The sequence below is a fragment of the Mus pahari genome, chromosome 16, assembly GCF_900095145.1.
Source record: "Mus pahari chromosome 16, PAHARI_EIJ_v1.1, whole genome shotgun sequence".
Classification (NCBI taxonomy): domain Eukaryota; kingdom Metazoa; phylum Chordata; class Mammalia; order Rodentia; family Muridae; genus Mus; species Mus pahari.
In genome coordinates, this window is record NC_034605.1 from 49,920,447 (window position 1) to 49,942,979 (window position 22,533).

Here is a 22,533-nt window from a genome sequence, read left to right on the forward strand (position 1 = left end):
AGGCCAGCCTGGTCTACAGAGTGAGTTCCAGGACAGCCAGGGCTACACAGAGAAACCCTGTCTCGAAAAACCAACCAACTAACTAACTAACTAACTAACTAACTAAATAAATAAATAAATAAATAAATAAATGTATGTCAGAACTCAGCTTTAAAAAAAAAAGAAAAAGAAAATATTATTTGCTTATTTTAAATTTTTCTTATGTGTACGTCTCTGTGTATGTTTTGTCCTCAGAGGGTAGGCTTAGCTATACATTGAGCCAGTATGGCTTATAAAACTTTTACTCTATTAGAGAATAAAATCCAGATGCATGTGTGCCTGCTGGGTAGATAGCTGTATTTCCATAGGGGGCAGAACATTTTAAAGTAAGGCTATTCTGCATTCACTAACATTTCCTACCAATCTCTTGCTCTTTCCTCTTAGTGAACATTTACACTTTTTAACATTTCAGTTTTTAAGTAACCGTACCTCTTGGAGGACGTGGCTATGGCTGTGCATTATCCCTGGCAGTAGCATTTCGTGTAAAAATAATCTCTAGGGTGGTGACTCAGGGTAACCTTGTAGGAACAGTGCCTTGTCAATTAGAGTGAGTTCTGTTTGTAGAGGACTGCTCATAGGAACCACCCTCCTTACCACTGGTTTTACAACAGCAGTTCACAATAACAAAATCTCCTATTTGTTTGTGGGAGGAAGGGAGAGCCGAGCTGAACTCTGCACTATAAACAGTGCCCTGATACAAGGTTTTTGTTGCTTTCCATTTCAAACAGTCATCGTTACTGAAACTGCTCAGCCACTTACAAACATTAAGTCACATACAAAGATCCAGGAGACAGGAAAAAGGAGGTCATGTTCCCCATCTGGTTCCCAACTAAATCACTTCCAAATTGACAAGATCACAGGTGTGCACACCACCCTTGTTTTAAGAAATTCTGGGGACCGAACCCAGGGCCCTGTGCATGTTAGGCAAGGGCTCTCCTAACTCTGCTAACTGCTCAGCCCCTCTGCCCTACCCCTACCCCAACAAATTTTTCTTTTCTGTTTCTTTTTTTCTTTTCTTTTTCTTTCTTTCTTTTTTTTTTTTTTTTTTGCCTTTGAAACAAAATATAGAAAGACAAGGTCATTTCTGATTCAGTTTGTACTCTTGTTGTTTAGATATAGTATCTCTAATTTTATAACTATCGCCTAAAAATAAAGGCGCTCTTATACTAAGAATGGGATTTTGTTGCTCTTCGTATGTTAGGTTACCTGGCCTTTTTGAGACAGGGTCTTCCCTAGTCCAGAAGCCCTCTTGAACTTACATGTGGCCGAGGCTGGTCTTGAACTCCCGATTCTCTTGCATCTCCCAAGTTCTGCTATTATGGTGTGTTCTCACACTTAACAGATTTTTTTTTTTTAAAACCAACACATACCCTGTTAAATATTCACCCTGAGAACCATTCTGCCAAGCCTTGCTGAGGCTCACTTGCACATACCATTTCATCTCAACAGCTTTTCCACAGAGGGGGAAAAACACTCGCAGTCCGCTCTGGCCTTTAAGAAATGTATCCAAATGCTTCTTTAATAGCCTGGGGAAGAAAACAAAGTCACCACAATGCTTGCTTTAACCAGCCCAGATGCACAGGAAAGGGGCGAGTAGAATTTATGACACTCTGAACTTCTCCTGCATCAGCTCAGTACTCCCAACATTGTAACAACGGGGTAATGTTAATTATTACAACCTCCTGGTTACACTCAAAGAAACAGGTTAGCTAAGTCACTTGCTTCACTACACAGCTACTTAGGATCACATGACTAACAACCTGGAGTTTTCATGACTGGAAAATAAAAACTGCTTGTGTTGCCTTGAGAAATATATATGGAAAAGTCTATATTTACATTTATGTTCTTATTTTTGTTGTTACATGAAAGTGATGTTAAGGAGAGAGGTCTCTAAATTTATATATTTTCAATAAATCAGAGACTATTCTCTCAATAAGCTTAACTCTTTCCTTAATTTTAATTAAGTTAATTTATGGTGTGTGTATATGTCTATGTGTACATCTATCATACACATGTATGATGTTCCCATGTCATAGCACATGTCAGCTTTCAAGAGTCAGTTCTCACTTTCCCTCATGTGGCGCTTAGGGACGGAACCCAGGCTGTCGGGGTTGGTGGCAAGTGCCTACATCTGCTGAGGCAGCTTGTGGGAGCTCACCCTTGCTTTTGACCATAAGGAGACAGAAAGTAAAGGTTGTTTCAGCATCTGCTGCATGTATCAGCACCCGTGACCAATGTGAACGAAGTGAGGGTGAGTTTTAAGAAGATGCATTTCATACATCTGTAAGTCAGATGATTACACTGAGAGAAATGAAAAGTATGGTGTGCTATGGGTGCTTTGTGATTCCCCAACATATGAGAAGATGGCAGTGTGTGTCTGAAAAGAAATGCATCAATGTACTTGTATGTTACTTTTACTTCAAAGTCAGTTTCTTTTTTCTTCTCCTCCCCCCCCCCTCCAGCCAAACACTGGCCTCAAACTCACTCATGCAGCTTCAATTTCTAATGCTTTTGCTTCCATTTCTCAAACACTGACATTACATGCATATGCCACTGTGCCCAGTTTTGCTCAGTGTTGCAGAACAAACCAAGACCTTCCTTCATGCTTAGCTCTCTCTACCCACCAAGGCATATACCCGCCAGAGTCAGTTTCTGATTAAAGCATTTCTCTGCCAGAGACCAAACATGTCTTACTGATGCCCTTGCTCCTGATGGAATCCGATCTGACGGGTCACCCACTTGTCTTGCCAGTCTTCCAGGGTTAGTACTCGGTTCTTTTGTACCTCAGCATCAGGGTGCTCTTTCATATCAAGTGACATGGTACCATCCACGGTTTGTAGACAATTTCTGTCTCCAGTATCTAAGTGGAAAGATATCTGCAATGATGTCATTCAGGAACATTGTGATTCTATTGATGAACTCTACAAAACCTTCTACCTTGGGCAATAGCTTTAAAAACATATATATCAGCATTAAAGACAGGAGTGGTGTCACATGACCCCAATACTTGGGAGATAGAGGCAAGAGGGTTGCAAATTCCAGGCCAACACAGTCTATATAGTAGGGTCTAGTCCACCCAGGGATACGTAGCAGGACTCTCTCAAAAACAAACAAGATACGCATGGCAGCATGCCTTCAGTCCCAGCAGTAGTTATGAGCACTTGTTGTTCTTGCAAAGAACCTAGTGCAATTCCCAGAAACCACAAGGTGTCTCGTGGCTGTCTGTAACCCCAGTTGCAGTGGATCCAAGACAGGCAAGACATTCGTTCACATAAGGTAAAATAAATTAAAAAAAAAAAAATTCTAGAAAAAATGTCCACAATTTTGACCTGCCCTTTAAATCATTGGTGACCATGTGACTTAAATCTGTGAAACAGCAAACATGTCACAAAGGCAGTAATGTAAGGAAATGTCCTTTTGTTGCATGATTTAGCTTCTGTGCTTAGGATTAAAGGACATCTCCATCAACTCTGGGAATGGAAATGCACTTCACAGCCAAGTATTTGCTAACAAAAGGCTTTTTCCTGATGTCAGGGGGCAGAGTCCAGCATTCTGAGAGGTCGGAGGGAAGTATGGGATTATTGTGGATACAGAAAAGCAAGAGAATTGCTCTCCTCCCATCTCTGCTCTCTATCAGAAACTGTGATGCCTAAAGGTGCCCTCAGAAACAAGGGCTCTTCTGAACACAGAAGAAAGATCTTTAGCTCACCCAACTCTACCTCACCGAAGCTGGGGCTGATAAATCACTTTGCTGTTGTAACAGCGCCTCAAAGTGGTGCTCGCTGATCATTTTGGAGAAATAGAATTCTAAACACAATAAAAGTGCAAAGTGCAAGGTTCAGAAAAGACAGATCCGCAATAACTCCCACTAATAAACGTTTACGTCCAATATGCTTACCTAAAAAAAAAAAACATATTTTTCTGCCTAGGATTTCTTTTCTTTATTTTTAACAGAGGGTCTATGTAGAACTCACTATGTAGTACAGGCTGACCTCTAGCTCGCTGTGATCCTCCTGCCTCAGCTTCCTCGTACACAACAATGCTTGGCTTCTGCATTAGTTTTATTTTTGAATTTCATTAAACTGAAAAGCTAATTTCACTGACGTCCACAAATCTCCAGGATGGCTCAGTATTTTACACTTGGACATGTGTTATCTGAAACACGCCACTAAGCAAGAGGCAACTTAATACATCGGACTCAAAGCATTTCTAGTCTAATCATTTATTCCCAGTTTTTGCTGCAGTTACCGGAACCCCTTTTCGGGACTCAAGTAGCTGGGTCATCCGTGCTTTTCCGACGCCCCATTCTGAAAAACGCTGTAACAGGCTCACATAGTCTTAGCAGATCACGGTGGCCTTTACCACCGGTTGGGAACTTACCTTGGCTGCAGCCAGCTGCTTGCCTCTCAGACCCTAGCCCGCCTTTGTAAGCCGGGAGCTGTGCAAGGACGCACAGGCCCCGCCCCAGGGTCGAAGGCCCCGCCCAATGTGGACTGATCCCGCCCCGGAAAAGATTATCCAGGCTCCTGTCCTATAGGCCGTGCCCGGGGCGTGAGAACTCTTGCCAGGACACGCAGACTCCGCCCAGCGTGCAGACCACGCCCAGAACACTCAGACCCCTCCCAGGACTCTGTGACCCCGCCCGGGCCTCTCAGGTCCCGCCTTCAAATCTAAGCCCCGCCCCGGAGCAAGGACTCCGCCCAGAACGCTTAGACCCCGCCCTTCGCAGCTGCCGAGTTTGCGCAGTGGCGGAAATCTTCGGGGCGGGGCGAGCGCCAGGACCCTCCCGCTCCCTGGGCCTGCGGGCTCCTCCCACTCCGGGTCACGGCGTGATAGGGGCGGAAGCGGCGGCGGCCGAGCTGCTGCAGCTGGCAGTGCGGATCCGGCCGTCCGGTGTAGCCCGGTGCAGCCCAGGGCAGCACTCGCCCCCTGGCCAGCGCTCTGAGGTAGGGACTCGAGCCTCACGCGGGCGCGTCTGGGGGTGGCGGCGGGCTTCGGGTGACAGCTCCGCACAAAGCGGCCGGCTGTGTGTTGAGCCTGGTCAGGAGGCGCGCGCGTTCCCCGGGGCTCCCCGGCGCCTCGCGTCTGGAAGGGGTGGCGCGGGGGGACCCTGTGCGAGCCGGGGCTTCCCGCGCTGGGCTGCGGGGCCACGGGACCGCGGGCTTTCCCCCTCGTCGCTCTCTCGGAACCCTGCAGGGAGCTGCTTGCGCCTCGGCCCGGGCGGAGGTGAGTTGGGGCGGCGGCTGCACCTGGCACTCTGGCGCCGGCACCAGTTGCGGACCGGGTGGAGAGGACCCCAGTCTGGATTTCCACCTTGGGCTAGGGGAACCCCGCAGCCTGGAGGAGGGGCCTCACTGTGGGATTCCACCCAGCGCTATAGGAGCCCATCTACATGGAGGCAGGACCCCTTTTTCTGCTCCCACCCAGAGCTGTAGGAACCCCTTAACGTAGAGGAGTTACCCCACGGTGGGAATCTCTTAGCCCAAAGGAGGGAACCCCACTCTGGGCTCCCACTCGGGGCCGTGGAAACCACTCCCCCCCACGCCAGCCGTGAAGAGAGACCCTAGGCTGCGGTCCCACTTGCGGACCTGGGGAACCCCGTAGCCGAAAAGAGGGACCCTATACTGTGCTCCCACCAGGGACGTGGAAACCCCGCAGCCAGGAGAGGGGGACACCAGACTGCCTTCCCCATTCTAGGTGGTGGAGGATCCCCGCAGCTTGGTAGGAGGGGCCCAGGCTTCCCTTCCCACTCCGTGTGGTGGTGGGGAGAAACCCCACGCTGGGCTCCTGTGTGGGGCAGTGGGGAGCCCCGCGGCCAGGAGGAGGGATCCCAGGTTGCGATTCCCCACCTGGGTTCGCTGGTGTAGCGGATACCCTGGGCTGCTGCCGCGAGGGCCGCTGATGAGGGCTCCAGCAAGCCTCCCTTTGGGCTTGCACACCACCCGGTCCGAGTCCATATGGCTGATAGTTGGCGCAGCTGGCCTGTGCGAGAAGCAGGCCCAGCTGCAGAAAGTTGGGGTTGAGTGATCTGGAACCCAGCCACCGAAGCCCAAGTTCTCGAGCAAGCAACCGACCGAGCAAGCAACCGACCGGGCCAGGTGTGGGGAATCCCTTTCTTAACCCAGGCACAGCTCAAAGCGTTGGTCAGCCTTCAGCCTCCCAACTCAAAGCAATCCTTCTGCCCCAGCCTTTCTGCCACACATACAAAGCCACCAACCACATCTGCTTTGAATACTTACAAAATATATTGTGGAATCCTTTCGGAGGTTTTCTTCAGAGGGTACGTGAGAAAATTCTCGTCAATAATTGTCTTCCACACGGGGAACAGTTGAGAAAAGACGCAGGGCAATAGGGAATTCAGAATTGAATTATTGGGTTGGGTGCTGAATATTAAATTATAGCACTGGGTCCGTATTTCCGTAACTCAGATTATCTTGGGAATATGACGCACTCAGCTTGCCTATTTTAAATGACCCATGGAGATTTCAAGTTTCTTTCATTAACAGAGAAGTTTCTAGTAGTTTGTCCTGTTCTTACAAGTAATGCTGCCTCCACCGTACATTTTTACTCTTATTTTCGATTCTTTTGAAATCCAGTTTTTATGAATTTTATGTGTTGGTGTTTAAACTCTTCAATAAACTACGTTCAGAACACCTGGGAGTTATTTAAACATAATTCTAGATACTGACATATTTGCTTGTATATTCATTTTTAACACATTTTTTTTTAACCAAAAGAAAACTAAAACTCTGCATTTAAAATTAGGAAGAAATGGGCTTACAAAACATGGACCACGAAAAGAACCAGGTGGGAGGGAGCAGCTGGGGGCGGGGCTTCCCACCAGCAATCCCAGCATTCTTGAGACAGGCAGGAAGATTGCCAACAGCTGGAGTGGCCAGGGATCCACGTAACCCCCACCCGTGCTAACCAGAAAACCCGGTAGGTGGGGAAGCGTTCATTATGCTTGTTACAATAATACTTTATTTCTAAGAGCATGTTTTAAAACAATAGTTTGCGAACTTGTAACTCACATTGTTTTCCCTTCACTCTAATGAAGACCCAAGGACTAAACATCAGTAGAAATGCAGACTACATTCAGTGCTTCACAGAGTGGGAGCACTCGACACTCTCTCGGTTGAATAATTAAAGATGATGATTCACTACCTTAAAAACTTTCAGTCGGATTGAATAGCTTGTACAGTGTGCTGCTTTCTTTAGAAATTTCTTGATGCCTATTTGTGCCTGTTTTCCACTGTTCGGGTATAAAGATGGGAAACTTCTGGAAGTTGTGCTTGGTTTTAGAAGTTCTGCATTTCTGGGTTATGTTCAGTGTTTCGTGACTCAACGCTGATTTCTTAGGTTCCTCAACCTCACACTGAGCTTCATTTTTGCTACAGTACTTGTATGTACTTGTACATATTGTATTTGTGGCTCTTTGTGTGACTGTGGATTACATGTTTTACATGTAAAGAAATCCATGTATTTTTATGTATGTGAAATTCACACTGACGTGAATGGTTAAGTTGGACGCCCTTTTAAAAGTACAAATGAGGCATGGGCTGTAGTTCAGTGGTGGAGTGCTTGCCTGGTGTTGTGTATTCCCAGTACAGTGTAAAAGTGTGTGCGGATGGAATCTGGAAAGCCTTTGTAGAACAATGATTGAAGGTAGATGGTGTTTCTAAAGATGTTATTAGTATAGTGTTAGTATAGTGTACAGTGTAGGACTGGTTTTAATTTTCGTGTTGAGGATTTAATCTAGGGTCTTATGAATACTAGGCTTGTCTGTTATCATTGAACTAAACTAGCAACCCCCTAGCCCCCACCATTGTGGGCCAGTGAGAAATAAAGATGGATCAGCAGGTAAAAGGCTTTTGCTGCCTAGCCTAATAACCTGAGTTTGATCCCTGGAACCCACATGGGAGAAGAAGAGAACTGGGTCCTCCCAGAGTTTGACCTCTGACCTCCATACTTGTGCTATGGTATGTGCCCCCACCCAGTACATAAACATAGAAAAAACCACCTCTTTAAAAGTATTCTGCATCTTGGAATATGCTGGGCTTACATATTTGTAGTTAGCTTTATCCTGTCATTAAGAAAGTAATCAAAGACTTTTCATAGTATTGATTTCTTATTCTCTGGATTCAAGAGTTTCCATTTGGTGTTAATAATTTGTGAGAACTGGTCTTGTGGACATGAATGTAACTTACAAATGGGAACTGAGTATTACAAGGTTGACACTGTGTAACTGTTAAGGTTACTGTCTTCTGTGGTACCACTTCCTTGCTTCCACATCACTTATCCGTACAGATGCCTACTTATTTTCATTCTTTCACTCAATGTGTGGTAGCATGACGGAAACATGATAGAAAAAGTGAATAATTACAGATTCATATGCTACCTTAAGTATTTTTCTTATTGAATATTTTCTAATAGCTCATAATCTTTCATGGTTTCAGCGCCTAGCTTATAGATTGTTTTGGTTGGTTGTTTTTGAGACAGTGTCTCATGTTCAAACTGACCTAGAACACTCTATGCAGCTGAAGCTGGCTATGAATTTCCAACTCTCATGCAATCTCCATTGGAATTGCAGACATGAGTAACCACGCCTGCTAGATGTTTGTTCTTAATGCTGGTCTTAACTATGCTGTTGATAGACTACTTTGAAAACTCCTAAGATTTGTCTAGTTGAAGATATTAGTGCCTTGATTGAATCCAGATTCCTGTATTCTATATACAGTGTGCCTGGTATTTGTTAGTATGAAAGTTATTTCTTCTTAGTACAAGCTAAGACTTCAGGATTCAGGAAACAGGAGACATAGTTGGTGGTGGGGTGGGGGAGGGGGAGCAAGAACATAAGGTCTCATCATGTATCCCGGCTGGCTTGGATTTGTGCAGCTGAGGATGACCTTGGAACTTATAGTCGTCCTGCCTCTCCCTCCCAAGGTCAAGGTGTATAGGTATACCCCAGCATGGTTGACTTGTCCCCATTTTGAATACATACAACACAGGCATCAGATTATGTAACTTGGGAGTAGGGGTTTTATATTCAAGCAACACCCCCTCCCCCGTGACAATGGCTTGAAATATCAGCAGATGCTAGTAACTTAATGGTGTCTTCTCTCCAGGTTTTCCAAAGCAATGGCCGCATCTCGAGGGAGGTCAAAGAAGAGAAGCAATTTGGAGCTTTCTCCTGATAACCTGCCTTTGAGGAGCTCCGGGCGGCAGGTAGTCTCCGTTCATTCCTGGTTACTATGGGGAGTGGAGAGCCACACAGAGCGAGCCCAGTCCTGCTGTCACTGGTTGTGGAGGAGCTCCTGGTGCAGGGTGCAGAGTGTGCAGCTGGAGCTGGGAGGGCAAAGAGACTGGGTCACAGCTGGGGTGGCTGCTTCCAGAACGGGACTCTGAGGCCAGGTCCGGCCTGGCTTGGAAGTCGTTCAAGGGAATTTGGACTTGAGCTTGCTGTTGCTTGAGTGGTGGTGGAAGGTTTGTTTGCAGTAGAGTATTTAATAAAAGCTGAGCGTTCTGATACTTTAGGGTTTTTTTTTTTTTTTCCTCTAGCTTTTAAATTTCCATACTGAAAGACTTAACTGGTTTAAGAGAGAGCGAAAAAAAATTCTTAGTTTGTAAATGACTTTTTAAAGATTTATTTTTTATCTTATGTATATGAACATTTTGTCTGAATGTATGTATGTATGTGTACCACATACACACCTAGTGTTTTCTTTCGGGTGTCAGAAGAGATCATTTTATCTCCTGGAGTTGGAATTACAGTGGTAAGCCGCCATGTGGGTGCTGGGAACCAAACCTGGGTTTCCATAAGAGCAGCAAGTGCTCTTAATTGCTTAGCCGTACCTTCAGTCCCCAGGAATGACTTGTCTAGACTGCCACATTTTCCTTTAAGAAAAGCTCGTGTGGATGTTGCGTATCATTAAGGTGCTGTTTCTAGATCCTCTAGTAAGACAGAAATTGTTTGTACAAGTGGTTGCACTGTTGTACTGGCTAACCCTAGTCTGTTGCCAGGATACAACTTCTGGAGCTGTGGCTGTAGCTCAGTTGGTAGAGTGTTTGCCTGGTGTGCATATTTTGATCCCAGATGCTACCAACACGATGGCATTTAGAGCTCCAACTCACGTGTGTCCTCAGCAGCAGACCTGTTGCCATCCCCCCTCCTCTACCGAGTGAAACCTTGACGTCAGCGGGTTCTTCCGTAGGCAAAGAAGAAAGCAGTAGAGATCACAGATGAGGATGAAGATAGTACGTCAGAGAAGAAGTACCGGAAATGTGAAAAGGCAGGCTGTACAGCAGCATATCCTGTGTGCTTTGCAAGTGCTTCTGAAAGGTCTGTGACAGGGCTACCTTGACCGTGTGTGTCTGCCCATGAGCATGTGCCTTGTGGGAATAGGCATCCTAGATGTTACTCTTCTAAAACCAAATGTAGGAACTACAGCCTGCTAATTCTGACTGCTTAGTCACTCCATAGCACAGCGCCCTCGATACTCTGTGTCTGTTTCTAGCCTAGTGGGAGAGATCACATCCAGATCAGCTATGCCGTACACAAGGTGTCCCCAGACACGCCCAGCCATTTTTTGTGTCATTTAGGGCTTGATGTGTGGGGCGTAGATCACAGACTCAAGCTCTGGGAGGAACCCATGTATGTTTGCTTTTGTCGATTTTTATGTTTACCTCGTGTATCATGCCACCTCTTCATATCCTTGTGCAGGTCTCAGAAGTTACAGGGTTAAGGGAGGTAGCTCAGTTGGTACAATGCTCGCCTAACGTACCAGGGGCTGGGTTCCGTCCCAGTACTCGATAAAGTGGGCATGCTGGCACATGCCTGCTAATCCCAAAATTTGGGAAATGGAGGTAGCTTCACCAGTATTTAGTTCAAGGTCTTCCTCGGTCACACAGCAAACTGGAAAGCCTGCCCAGGGTGCAAGAGACCCTGCCTCATAGCAAAACCCAAACCCAAAAGCCTACGTCGCCATTTGTGATCATTGTGGTCGGACTTTCTCCATTCCGTAGAAAAATCTTCAGTAAAGGCTATGACTCAATTAAATCTGAACAAAACCCATTTGGGTCTGAACACGAGATGGCCCTGTCCATGGAATTGTGACATCTCCTTCTTGTGCTGTGTCATGAGCTACTTGACCAGAGGTATTCCCAGACTTGGTGTCTGCTCTTGAGGCTGCAGCTGCTCAGATGTTATCGCAGGCTCCTGTCTCAGTCGGCGAGTAGCAAGGGCCGGGTCATTGTTTCATAAGTCACCACCCCTGCTCCAGTGCCTCAGGCTGCCATGGAGGTTACACCTGGCTGACCTAAGTCCTCCCTGTGTGGTCACTGTTCCTGAGGTAGTGAGTGTATCTTCAGTCTGCAATCCAAAATGCTTCAGTTCTGAAACTTTGGAGTGCCAGGGCCCTTTATGTTAGTTAATGCCTGGGTCCTCTCCCCCTGATGTCTCTCAGTGAGTGGTGTAAGCACTCTGAAACCTGTAGGACAACTCGAATCTAAAATATTTGTGATCCCAGACATTTCAAGTAGGCGACTCTCAACCTGCATGACCTTTCAGCTCCTAGCTTCCCCTGCTAGCCCCTGGCTACTTGAAGTGGAGATGCTGCCATTGGGCTCCAGTGGACGAGCTAGTTACATGAAACTGAGTGAGAAGTCTCCGTAGCCAACTCAGTTTCTGCTCTTTTCAGATGTGCCAAAAATGGCTACACCTCCCGATGGTATCACCTTTCCTGTGGGGAACACTTCTGCAATGAATGCTTTGACCACTACTACAGAAGGTTGGTTTCTTAACTGGGAGCAGGTGGACAGGACGAGACAAGGTCTGGGGAGGGTGGTCACTAAGCTGGAACCTTCTGGGCTTCCTGAGTTACTAGGCCATCTACTGCCAGTGATGACTGCAAGTGCGACTGGAAAGTCAATGCTGTAAGCACTACACACCGTACCTGGAGCTGGGTATTCATAAGCAAGGCTGCGTGGGGGAAATAGAGTAAAATGAGGTTATTTATGAGGAAACGGATACAGCTGGAGGTATTCATAGTGAGAAGTTCAGACAAACTCTGAGACATTATCAAATATTATATTCACTTTCTCAGTTGTGGTTCCTGGATTTTATGTAGATAATCACATTGGTATGTATGAGAGAAACATAGACGCAAAACTGTGTAGAGGGGCTTAGGTAGGGGCTGACAGAGGTGGGAGGGATGAGAAGGGGGGATGTACCCAATGTACAGTGGGCACATGAGAAACTTAAGAGTGAACTGTGCTGTGAGTGGGTATGTTGTCTGCAGGCTCACGTGTCTGCCATGGAAGCTCCAGAGAGCTTGGCTGCTCTGCTGTTCAGTCACAGTGCATGCAAGATAGGGTGCAGACACTTGGGAGGGGCCGGCAGAGCACTGGGCCGCCGTCCTCTTCAGCTTTTTCTGTAGCCTGGCAGGCCTTGAGCTTGCGTGTCCATCCTGGACAGCTGAGATAAGCTGGTGCCACCAGGCCTTGCTCTGCCTTTTCCTAGTGGCTTTCTGTACTGTTCACTCGTCTTTTCTTCTGAATTTAATTTATTATTTTATCCCCTGATAAAACATTAATGGTTGCTGTAGGAGTCACCATGGACATTAGAAAGTTTTCACCACCTAGGGCTCTGCCCTTATTTGTTGCAGAGCTAACATTGTCCAGTGCATGCTCCTCCTGATAGCCTGTTGTGGGCGTGGCATTTTAACAGTCCCAACCCCCTGAGTTTTAAGAATAGTAAAGTCTTTTTTGTAAACTTGACCAGCCCAAGTTGTAGTGTGAAAACCTGATTAACCTATAGATTGACTTTTCTTCTTCCTTTTCTGATGGTTTTCAGCCACAAAGACGGGTATGACAAATACAGTGCATGGAAAAGAGTGTGGACCAGCAACGGCAAGACAGAGCCAAGCCCCAAGGCGTTCATGGCAGACCAGCAGCTGCCCTACTGGGTAAGGAGGCCCACTGCTGCCCAGAGCACTAAAGTGTGGGCAGAGGGAGCGATGCTGCTTTGTAGCAGATCTGTGCTTGGGTTGTTTCTAGGCTTGTTAGAACAAATACTTCTAAAGTTTGCCGAAATCTTTACTTCGTATAGCCTAGGGAAGAAACGACTGTCACACACCACCATCTGACCTCATGTTTACCCACCTATTTGGATGAACACTTGGGTTGTGTCTCATCTTTCAGTTAGCATGAACAGGGGCACAGATGTTACATACCTAGGGATGGGGCCGTAAGGCATTTCTATGGATGGCAGTGTTTGGTGGTCCCGACACTTGAACCCAGGGCCTCGAGCTTGCTAGGCCATGTGCTGAACCACTAGTGCACATTCCCAGCCCCCCTCCCGCTTTTGATTTTGAGTCAGCTTGTGGAATTACCCGAGAGCCCTTGTACCTGCCCATGTTCCTGAAAGGCTGGGATTTAACTCCAGGCTCAGCTCAGAGCCATTTCATTGTTTTTCACTGAAGCGTGTGTGTGTGTGTGTGTGTGTGTGTGTGTGTGTGTGTGTGTGTGTGTGTGTGTAGGTTGGGTTTCTCTATACTGTCATGGGCTTAGCTTTTTGTCGTTTGAGACAGAAGTCTCACTCGGTAGCCTTGGCTGGTCTAGAACTCACTGAGTAGGTCAAGGCTGCCCTCAAGTGATCTACCTGCTTCTTTTTGCCTCCCCAGTGCTGGGATCAAGGGCGCGCACTACCGCATCCCACTGTTTTTGCCTTTTTTGAGATGGGTCTTATGTAGAGCACACTGGTCTCAAACTTGCTAGGTAGTGAAGGGTGACTTGAACTCCTGACCCTCCTGCCTTCATCCTTACCAACTCTTGTTTGTGTTTTGTAATGCCAGCTATGTGGGTAGTTGGGTATGAACAGGCAGCTCATCGTGGAAGTACACCCTAGTGTTTCCCCAGTGCTAGTGTTGTTTGGCCAATTGCAAATATACAGCTCTGCCCAACTTCATGTTGAGCTGTTTTTCTTCTTGTAAGTCCTATTCTGGAGATAAAACCCTTTTTCGCTCTGAGTGGCAGATTTTTTTTTTCCCCTGCAGGTTGCATAGATCACTTAGTTCTGATAAACCTCAATTTATTTAGATTTTTTTTGTGTCTGTGTCTTCAGTCCTTGCTAGGAACTCTACCAAATCTAAGTCATAAAGACCCACCTCTGTGCTTTCATTGAAGATTTTTTCACTGTTTTACAGTTCTCGTTTTAATTTCTGGGTTATGTGCAAAGCCAGATCTGACGTCATTTGTCTACATGCAGTTATGTAGAATCTTCTGTTTTGGAATAGTGTAAGGAGTTTGTAGAGATAACCACTAAAAGCTCTGTGCCCCTGGGCACATACTTCAGCCTTTGTCGGACAGAATAATTAGCACAGATACAGTCTGGAGAACTCCATTACCAGACTTGATTTGAATGTTATCAATATTTCCATCCTTTTGGTGACCTGAGCACCACAGTTTACATGTCATGTCCCGATTCCCTGAGTAGTCGTATCTACAGTTGCCTCCAGCTTGAGCTAGAAAATCTGACAACAGTTTTCAAAGTTTCTTTTGTGTATCCTCTTGCCTGAGCTAGCATTGAATCAGAAATTACCCTGCTGGCATCAGAATGGGTATGGTGAAGCAAGGGAGAGAAGGGAAAGGCTACATTTGTTAGAAGGTTAGCCAAGGGGTTTGGATGGAACTGCATGCTAGAGCAGTTTACTATCATGCACAGCGCCCTGGATTCAATTCCTAGAGTCAAAAAAACGGGGGCCAGGTCATGTGGAGACAGACCACCTGGTGATGTGGTAGCTCAAGATTAGGCAGTCTATGTTGATCTTGCCTTTGTTTCTCATGTAGGTGCAATGCACAAAACCCGAGTGTGGAAAGTGGAGGCAGCTGACCAAGGAGGTCCAGCTTACTCCACACATGGCGAGGACTTACCGCTGTGGCGTGAAGCCAAACACTATTACCAAGGTATGGTTCCTATGGTGGCCTTTTGAGTTACTTTATATGTCATTCTGTTTGTAACGGTAGCATGTCTTTGTCAATTTGCTTGTAATGGGGTGTGTTGTGTGTAAAAAGAAGCCCAACTACAATGGGTTTAACTAAGGAAGGGCTTCTTTTACTCTAGGCAGGTTGGTGATGGGCTGCTCCGGGTTAGTTATCCAGGAACCGTTGCCCAGTCCATTGCATCTCCCATCCTCAAGTGACAAGGTGGATGCCGTAGTCCCAGCCACCATGTGTGAATCTAAAGCAGAGGAGAGGCGAGTACAAAGTGAGAGTCAGTGGTGGCTGAGGCCATCCCTCTGGCACTGGGTGACAGCTTGTCTGTTAGATTTCTGCTTGTGTCATTGGCTAGAACAGAATCACACAGCTGCTAGACTACACGAGGACAAGGAAGAGACTGCTTCGTCACTCTGGTGCCCTGTGCGTTACAGCGCCAGTCAGACAAAGCAGAACTATGTAGCAAGAAGGGACAGAGGTGAATGGCTCTGATTGGCAGTTAGGAACCAGCCGTAGCTGATATAGTGTACCTGCTCTGAAATTTGGCAGCTAGTGTTTGAAAATGTGTTAAACATACCACCCAAATGTCGCATACTTTGAATATTAAAGAATAAACAAAATAATTTTTTTTTCTAATTGAGGGGTGATCGTACATTGCAAAATACACCATTTTCAATGCTTTCAGAGGTTTGTGGTATCGTTAGACACAACGTTGTTGCCATCAAAGGCCCTGTTGCTTTAAACACATTCATTCTAAATAGTAAGTGTGAGGTTTATGATCAAAGTGTTTTTTTTTTTTTTAATTTCTTTTAAACATAGGGCTCAACATGCATATGTTATTGGGCTGGGGAAATAGCTCAGTGACAGCATTTGCTTAGCATTCAAGTGGGCCTGGGTTTGATCTTCTATAAAGGGAAAAATACTCCCTTAGTATATGAAAACAGCATTGGGTGGTGTTCCATGGTAGAGTATTTGCCTAGCGTTCTTTTGCAAGGAGAAATGACAAAGGATGTAAATATAAGTCAGATTTCAAGTTTTTACAGAAGTATATTGTATATAAGTGTTACATGACTGTAACCTTAGGACTTAAGAACAGATTATGTGTATTTATAAATATACACACATCTAAATAAAGAAAATCCTTTGGAGCCATCTTTTCCCTCCCTGTCTTGAGAAGTAAACTCTTGGGGGCTGGAGACTGTGCCTCAGTGGTGGTGCTTGCCAGCGTGCACAGAGCCCTGGGGATGAACATTAACATTTGGAGAGTGGGGCTGGGGTGGGGAATATTGTCTTAATGGTTCATTTATCTTTCCAGTACAACTTTAAACATGATTTGATATTGTAGGCTCACTTTAAGGCTTTCGTAAGAGTCTACAAACTGCTTCTTTTGGTTTAAAAAAAAAATACAGCTCAGCTGGGCTTGGTGGTTAATATCTGTAATCCCAGCACTTGGGAGGTAGAGGCAGGAGGATTAGAACTTCAAGGCCAATCTTCCCTACATAGGAGTAGGAGGCTAGCCTGGGCTATGTGAATACATTAGGCCGTGTCTTTAAAAAAGGTCTTGAGACTCAGTGATCAATTGTATGAGAACTGGCCAACACTGAGTGGTAGGTGCTGGGAATTGAACCTGTACCTTTGCACAGTCTAGGGAATCTCACTGTACTATGGCACTCAGCCCCAACCCCTAAGCGTATTAGCACTATTTTTTACAGAAGGTGAGCTGTATCATTTTCACTTCTGAGAGATGTTTATATACTGCAATTCTGTGTGTGGAACACATGGTCTACAGTGCTCAGCCAGAATGCCAGTGTAAGCCACGGTATTCCTTTGTCCTGCACGCTTTAGTTACCTCTCCCCATCTCCAGAATCCGCTGTTGTGATTCTAGCCCCACAGGTTAATTTTTCTGTCTCTTAAACTTCATAAGACTGGGATCAGTCTTGGGTGCTCTTTCAGTGTGTAGACTCTTTCACTGTATTAAATACATTAAAAACAGACAGACAGACCATCAATGTTGTCTGGATCAATGGACCTTCTTGTTGGACTGAGTTCCTTGCAGTATTAGACATTGAACGTAGGGCCTCACGAGCGCTAGGCAAGCCTCGAGCCACAGCCATATTGCCTGCCCTCTTTCTGCTTTGTTCTTTTTGAGGTGGAGTCTCCTTAAATTGTCCTCATTGACCTTGAACTCACTCTGTACTCCAGACAGACAGTCAGTGTGTCCTCCTGCCTCAGTGCCCTGCATAACCGCAATTCACGAACCAGGCAGCAAAACTAGCTTTTCATGTGTCTCGGCAGCGTCGTGTCACCTGTGTGCGTACCGTGGATTGTTTCCACACTGGCGTGTGGCAGGACAGTTCTGTTGCAAGTGGCAGCTGTGTGAGTGGAACTGGTGATGAGGCTGCGAGTGTCTTGTGCTCGTCTGTGCGGGTGAGCGGGCAGGAGGAGCCTGTGGCATGAGGCAGAACTAGGTTTGATTCTGAAGGCACTGCCGCCTCGTGGCTGCCGGTGCTCTCAGATCTAGCGGTGGTCTCTTCTGTTGTTTCTCCGCTGTGCTTGGGTTAGATCAGAGGTTTTGGCAGGCTTTTTGATTTGTAGGGATTCTTTACATCATCTAGATATGCATACATTTTTAGTATTTTCCAAGCCTTATATTTAGCCTTTCCATTTTCTTAGTCATGTACAAGGAAGAATGATAGCAGTTTTGCGATAGGCTGGCTCTGAGCTTGGGGTGATGCTCTGCTGCCGTACTCTACTGAGACCTGAGAGGATGGGAACCCCTTACACCTGCCAAGGACTTTCCAGTGTGTTACTGTTCTGAGCAGGGTTCACTGTGTAGGCTAGGCTGATGAATTTTAATTGACAAGTAGATTCTAGAATAGGTATACGTTCTGGAATGGCTAATTTAAGTTAATTTGCATTGCTGTATGTGTATGTCTATATATACACACATACATTTTCTAAGAACTCTTACAATTGACTTAGTGATTTTTGAAAACCAAGGTTGACTCTTAGCTTCACCTTGCAGGTAGAAAGTAGGAGGTCTCTGAATGGTAGAAAAGGAGAAAGTACGAGGGCCTAGGAAAGAGCATGGGCAAGGCCCCGTCGCACTGCATGGTTGCACTTGTGGGGACAGGCCTTGGAAGGCACCTGGGGTAGGCTTCAGCCAGTGAGAACATGGTGTGTGTGGCACCAGCTTGCTCTACTTCCTTTGATTTTTTTCTGGTCAACACTGAGGCTTTGATGCCTAAAGCTCTGGCTCATTCTTGCTGAGTAGTATCCTCAAGTGTGGGTCTGCTGCACTCTATCCAATGCCCTGTTCCAGGAGAGGGGAAGCTCTTTGCTAAGTGGTGACCGTTCCTGTTGATGCACGGTGTAAGAGTTCCTCTGGAAACTTCTTTGGATTGGAGCTGCCAGGCCTGTGTTCTCCTGACCTTCCATTAGGTGGGATTTTTGTATTGAACCAGAAACTGCAAACATCAAAAGCCCAGGCCAATGAATTGTCACAAGTACCTGCTTTTCTGGCTCCCAATATAGAAATGCAATACTTGGCAGATGCCCCGGTGGCCCCTGACAATCATAGTCGCCAACCTTGCTCCCCAGGGTAAATTACCTGCTTGCTTTTCCAGCTTACAGTATTATGAATTTGGCTTCGCTTTTTTTTTTTTTTTCTTTTTGACCCTCATATAAATGGAATCGTGTAGTGGGATATTTCAGAACTGCTGGTAAGTTCCACCTGTGCTGTGGCATGTAGTTGTCATGTGTTCTTTCGCTGCTGGGTGATATGGCATTGTTTGTCATGGAACGTGTCGTCTTACCTATTCTGTTGGCTTCTACTTAGCTTTATTCTCTCACAAACAAAACTTCCTTGAGCTTCAGAAATATATACAGCGAGTTATGTTGTTTCTTCTGCTCTTTCTGTCCTTTGAGACTGGGTTTTGCTGTGTAGCTCAAGCTGCCTTTGGATCCTCCAGGATAGCTTTGAGCTCTCTGCGTACTGCAAGCTTGTACTGTGTACTTGTCCATCCTCCTGCCTCATCCCGCAAAGGACTGAGATTACAGGTGCATGCCGCCATCCTTGGCTTGAACAGTTTTCCTTTGGTGCAGCGCTAGGGATCGAACCCATGGCCTCTTGAATAGGAGGCAGGCTCTTTCATGAACTGTATCCTCAGCCTTTGAACTTCCTTGTAGTTCACTGCTTGGCATCCGTGTTACAAGGGACTCTAGGAAGTACTCCAAGATGAAAATTAGTGGATATGTTTATCTGAGTGAGACACAGCTTTAGTTCCGCAAGATACTGCCAGGCCTCTGTGTCTACCAGACGTGTGTACCCTGTCACAGCTCTGTGCTGCTTATACAGCCCTTTGTTTTCATGGGGGAACATCTTAATGATGAAAGTACCAATCTCCTCACACTCTCATTCTGGTGACATGTCCTGCATTTTTCTTGCCAGTTAAATAGGTTTTTTGTTTTGTATTGTTTTTTAAAAGAGGCGGGGAGGTATCATATTGAAAGAAAATGGACACCTAAGACTGTATGTTTTGAAAACACTTAATTCAGACTTGGTTTTCTCTTGTAGCCTGACACCCCCGATCATTGTGCTTTCCCAGAGGATCTGGTGAGTATCTGTGTTCCGCATCAGAGTTAATTTGGCCTTTAAGGATGCGGTCACTAAGTAAATAACTAGCATCTTTCTGTATGTACGTCAAAGCCTTCTGACTTGAACATGGTGACTGCATTGTGAAAATGCCCACAGTCATTGACGGTGATGGTGGTGGTAGTGTAGATGCATGGCCCCTCACAGTTAAAAGAATGTGAGCTTACATAGCTTTACACTAAAGGGCCCAAGAAGGAAGACACGGCTCCTACCTTGCTGTGGGGATGAGACTTCGTACACTTGTCTGTTGGTGATGGCTCTGGCCTTTCCTCCACTGAGTCCTATGAGACAAAGAGCAGGGTGGCCATGGTTTGACGGTCTTGGCCTAGACTCGGAAGCAGGAGAGGGGTCTAGTATTTTCTGACCAAAAAGGTAGCCATCCTGCCCTGTCCCTGCTCAGATGCAGAAGTGGGTCCGGCTGTTTCTGGCTCCACTTGCCATGTAACCAGATCTGGTTTAAACTGATTTTGAATATTCGAAGTTCCCTAAATTCCCAAGCCCTTCTCATTTTCGGGGATTCAGAATTGGTACTTTGAGCTTATTCCCAGTGTCTCAAGTTCAAGGACCATGGCAGATTCAGATAAAGGGAGAAGGGACATGTATTAGATCCACTTTGAATCCATTCTCTTCTTGGAAGGAGTGGTTCTGTATGTTTTTATTAAGTTTCATTCCCATATGGACCAGATGGATTCTGGGTTTGGATTAAACAGGATGGGTTTATAGAAAGATAACTTAAGTGCAGTTAGAATACCTTCTGCATCATCTCTAATACTGAGGGCATTTTATACTTGGAAGATCCTTGACTTTAACACAGAGACTGTATTCACAAAGGACTTGAGTTGCTTTGCTTCATGCTGCTGGCGAATGAGCCCTGGCCTTGGGCAAGCTAAGCAAGCATTCTACCATTGAGCTTTATCCCCAGACAGGGAGTCCGAGACAGGCCTCCACGGCCGGCAACTAGCAAGGGCCTACTGGTTGCTGTTTGTTTCGCTTACAGCATGTGGAGACTAGTTTAGAGATCGCCCTTCACGTATGCTTCCAACGAAGAGAGAGCCAGAGGCTCATAGCTAGTGTCAGGGTTTGCCCAGTTTCCTTCCGAGCTGCATGACCCAGGAAGTAGGATGGACTCATTATTTTTAAGAGGCCAGACTCTGGATGCCATTAGCTGAATTGTTTAGAGCTGAGCGAATGTTTTAGTTTTATTTCTGCTGCTGTGATAAAATATCCAGACAAAAAGTGTAGGGGAAAACTTACTTGGCTTATGGTTCCAGGCTCAGTCTGTCATTGAGGGGAGAGCAAAGCAGGAGCTCAAGCAGCTAGCTACATCCTAACTAACTGTAGTCAAGGCCAACTCCTGGGACGATACATGCTTGCTTTACATGCTTGCTGGCAGGAGCTCAAGCAGCTAGCTACATCCTAACTGAGTCAAGACCAACTCCTGGGAGGATACATGCTTGTTTGCTGACTTCTGCTTTTGTTTTCCAGAGAATTTCTTCACACTTACACAGTTCAGGGATTAGCCTAGAGGAGGTGCCACTTACAGTGGGCTGGGTCAATTAGCTGTCAAGACAGTCGCCCACTGACCTTGACCTGATCTTGCCAATTGCTCCTTTGAAACTTACCTTAAGTCTTTCTAGGTTGAGGAAGGCTGACATTACAAATGTAACTACCCCAGGAGGGGTGGGTGGAGGCAGACCTGGGGTACTGGGGAAGCAGCATGCTTACCTGGTGTCAGTGGGGGGCGGGGGGTTTCTGGCTCAGGAGGGAGGCTTTCTGCGTGTGGGGAAGAATTTTCCTAAGAAAGTTTGTCTCTGGGTATCCTCAGCTTGTGTTTGACTCTCTGTATGAAACTGAGAACTGTTGGGTCTGGATGTGGGGAACAGGAGAGCTGTGGGTGAAGAGGAGTAAGTGCCCTCAGCATGTACATGTCCCCTCTTCCTCCCACTCATCCGTCACAGAGAGTGCTGGAAGTTTCCAACCACTGGTGGTACCCCATGCTCATCCAGCCTCCCTTGCTGAAGGACAGCGTGGCAGCACCGCTGCTCTCTGCCTACTACCCCGACTGCGTTGGCATGAGCCCCTCCTGCACCAGCACACATCGCGCCACCGTCACAGCCGCTACCGCTGCCACCGGCAGTGCCAGCCCGGGGGAGATGGAGCCCTCCAAGGCAGCCCCCTCTTCACTTGGTGAGAGATGCTCTGGTACCCTTTTCCTTCCGCCCCTCCCCCCTTCTTAGAAATGTAAGGGTAGGCAGACGGCTGAAGACTCTTTTAAGCATATGTGACGTGGGATAAAGCACTCACTGCTGCATGCATTTGGCTATGCAGTTGGCCTTCACACATGCCTCTCTGCATCCACAGATGCAGCCAACCTGGGTGGAGAGCTCCGAGGGAAGAAGTCCCACCAGTGTTCATCATATGCAGATTCCTTATTGCAGACTTTATTGTGTGTGACCTTCCAGAACGAAGATTGAGCTGTGTGGTCACCATTTTTATACTTCCACTCTCTGTCTCTAATGACAGCAATGGAGATCCACTCTAAAAGATTCAGAATTCCATGTCAGGGCAGAATATGTTATTGGCTTCAAAGGAATCCTAACAACCCCTCGTCCTCCATCTGTATATGAACAAATCACATTTTTAAAACTAGGTTTTTCTATCAAGGCTCGATATTAAGGATTTAGCTGATAATACTGGATGCTCCTAACAGTGGAGCTATGGGGAGATCTGGGTGAGTGAGTGCTAGTGTGGACGTGTTTTGAGTGTGTATTGTGCTGGGCACACAGTACTAAAGGAGTGTACATTTGTGAAGACAGTTTGGCAGTGTGTGAAGACCATATGACTGGAC

At 46.3% G+C, this 22,533-nt stretch overlaps 2 protein-coding genes across 3 annotated transcripts in view; one reads left to right on the forward strand and one right to left on the reverse strand.

Moving 5' to 3' along the window:
• Positions 1 to 4,509, reverse strand: part of Tpmt (thiopurine S-methyltransferase) — a 17,817-nt gene extending 13,308 nt beyond the window's left edge. The window contains exons 1-3 of one of the 2 annotated variants that reach the window (XM_021215888.2): positions 4,420 to 4,509; positions 2,734 to 2,899; positions 1,473 to 1,565 (exon numbers count right to left, since the gene is read on the reverse strand). In XM_021215888.2, coding sequence (XP_021071547.1) covers positions 1,473 to 1,565; positions 2,734 to 2,858 — 218 coding nt within the window. In that variant the 5' untranslated portion in view covers positions 2,859 to 2,899; positions 4,420 to 4,509. Of the gene's footprint in view, positions 1 to 1,472; positions 1,566 to 2,733; positions 2,916 to 4,419 lie in introns of both variants that reach the window. The other variant, XM_029547522.1, reaches the window with a different exon arrangement.
• A 304-nt stretch (positions 4,510 to 4,813) lies between these two features.
• Positions 4,814 to 22,533, forward strand: part of Kdm1b (lysine demethylase 1B) — a 40,168-nt gene continuing 22,448 nt past the window's right edge. The window contains exons 1-8 of the mRNA XM_021215405.1: positions 4,814 to 4,985; positions 9,165 to 9,264; positions 10,251 to 10,378; positions 11,736 to 11,825; positions 12,890 to 13,001; positions 14,884 to 15,000; positions 19,608 to 19,646; positions 21,644 to 21,872. Of these exons, the coding sequence (XP_021071064.1) occupies positions 9,178 to 9,264; positions 10,251 to 10,378; positions 11,736 to 11,825; positions 12,890 to 13,001; positions 14,884 to 15,000; positions 19,608 to 19,646; positions 21,644 to 21,872 (802 nt within the window). The 5' untranslated portion in view covers positions 4,814 to 4,985; positions 9,165 to 9,177. The remainder of the gene's footprint in view (positions 4,986 to 9,164; positions 9,265 to 10,250; positions 10,379 to 11,735; positions 11,826 to 12,889; positions 13,002 to 14,883; positions 15,001 to 19,607; positions 19,647 to 21,643; positions 21,873 to 22,533) is intronic.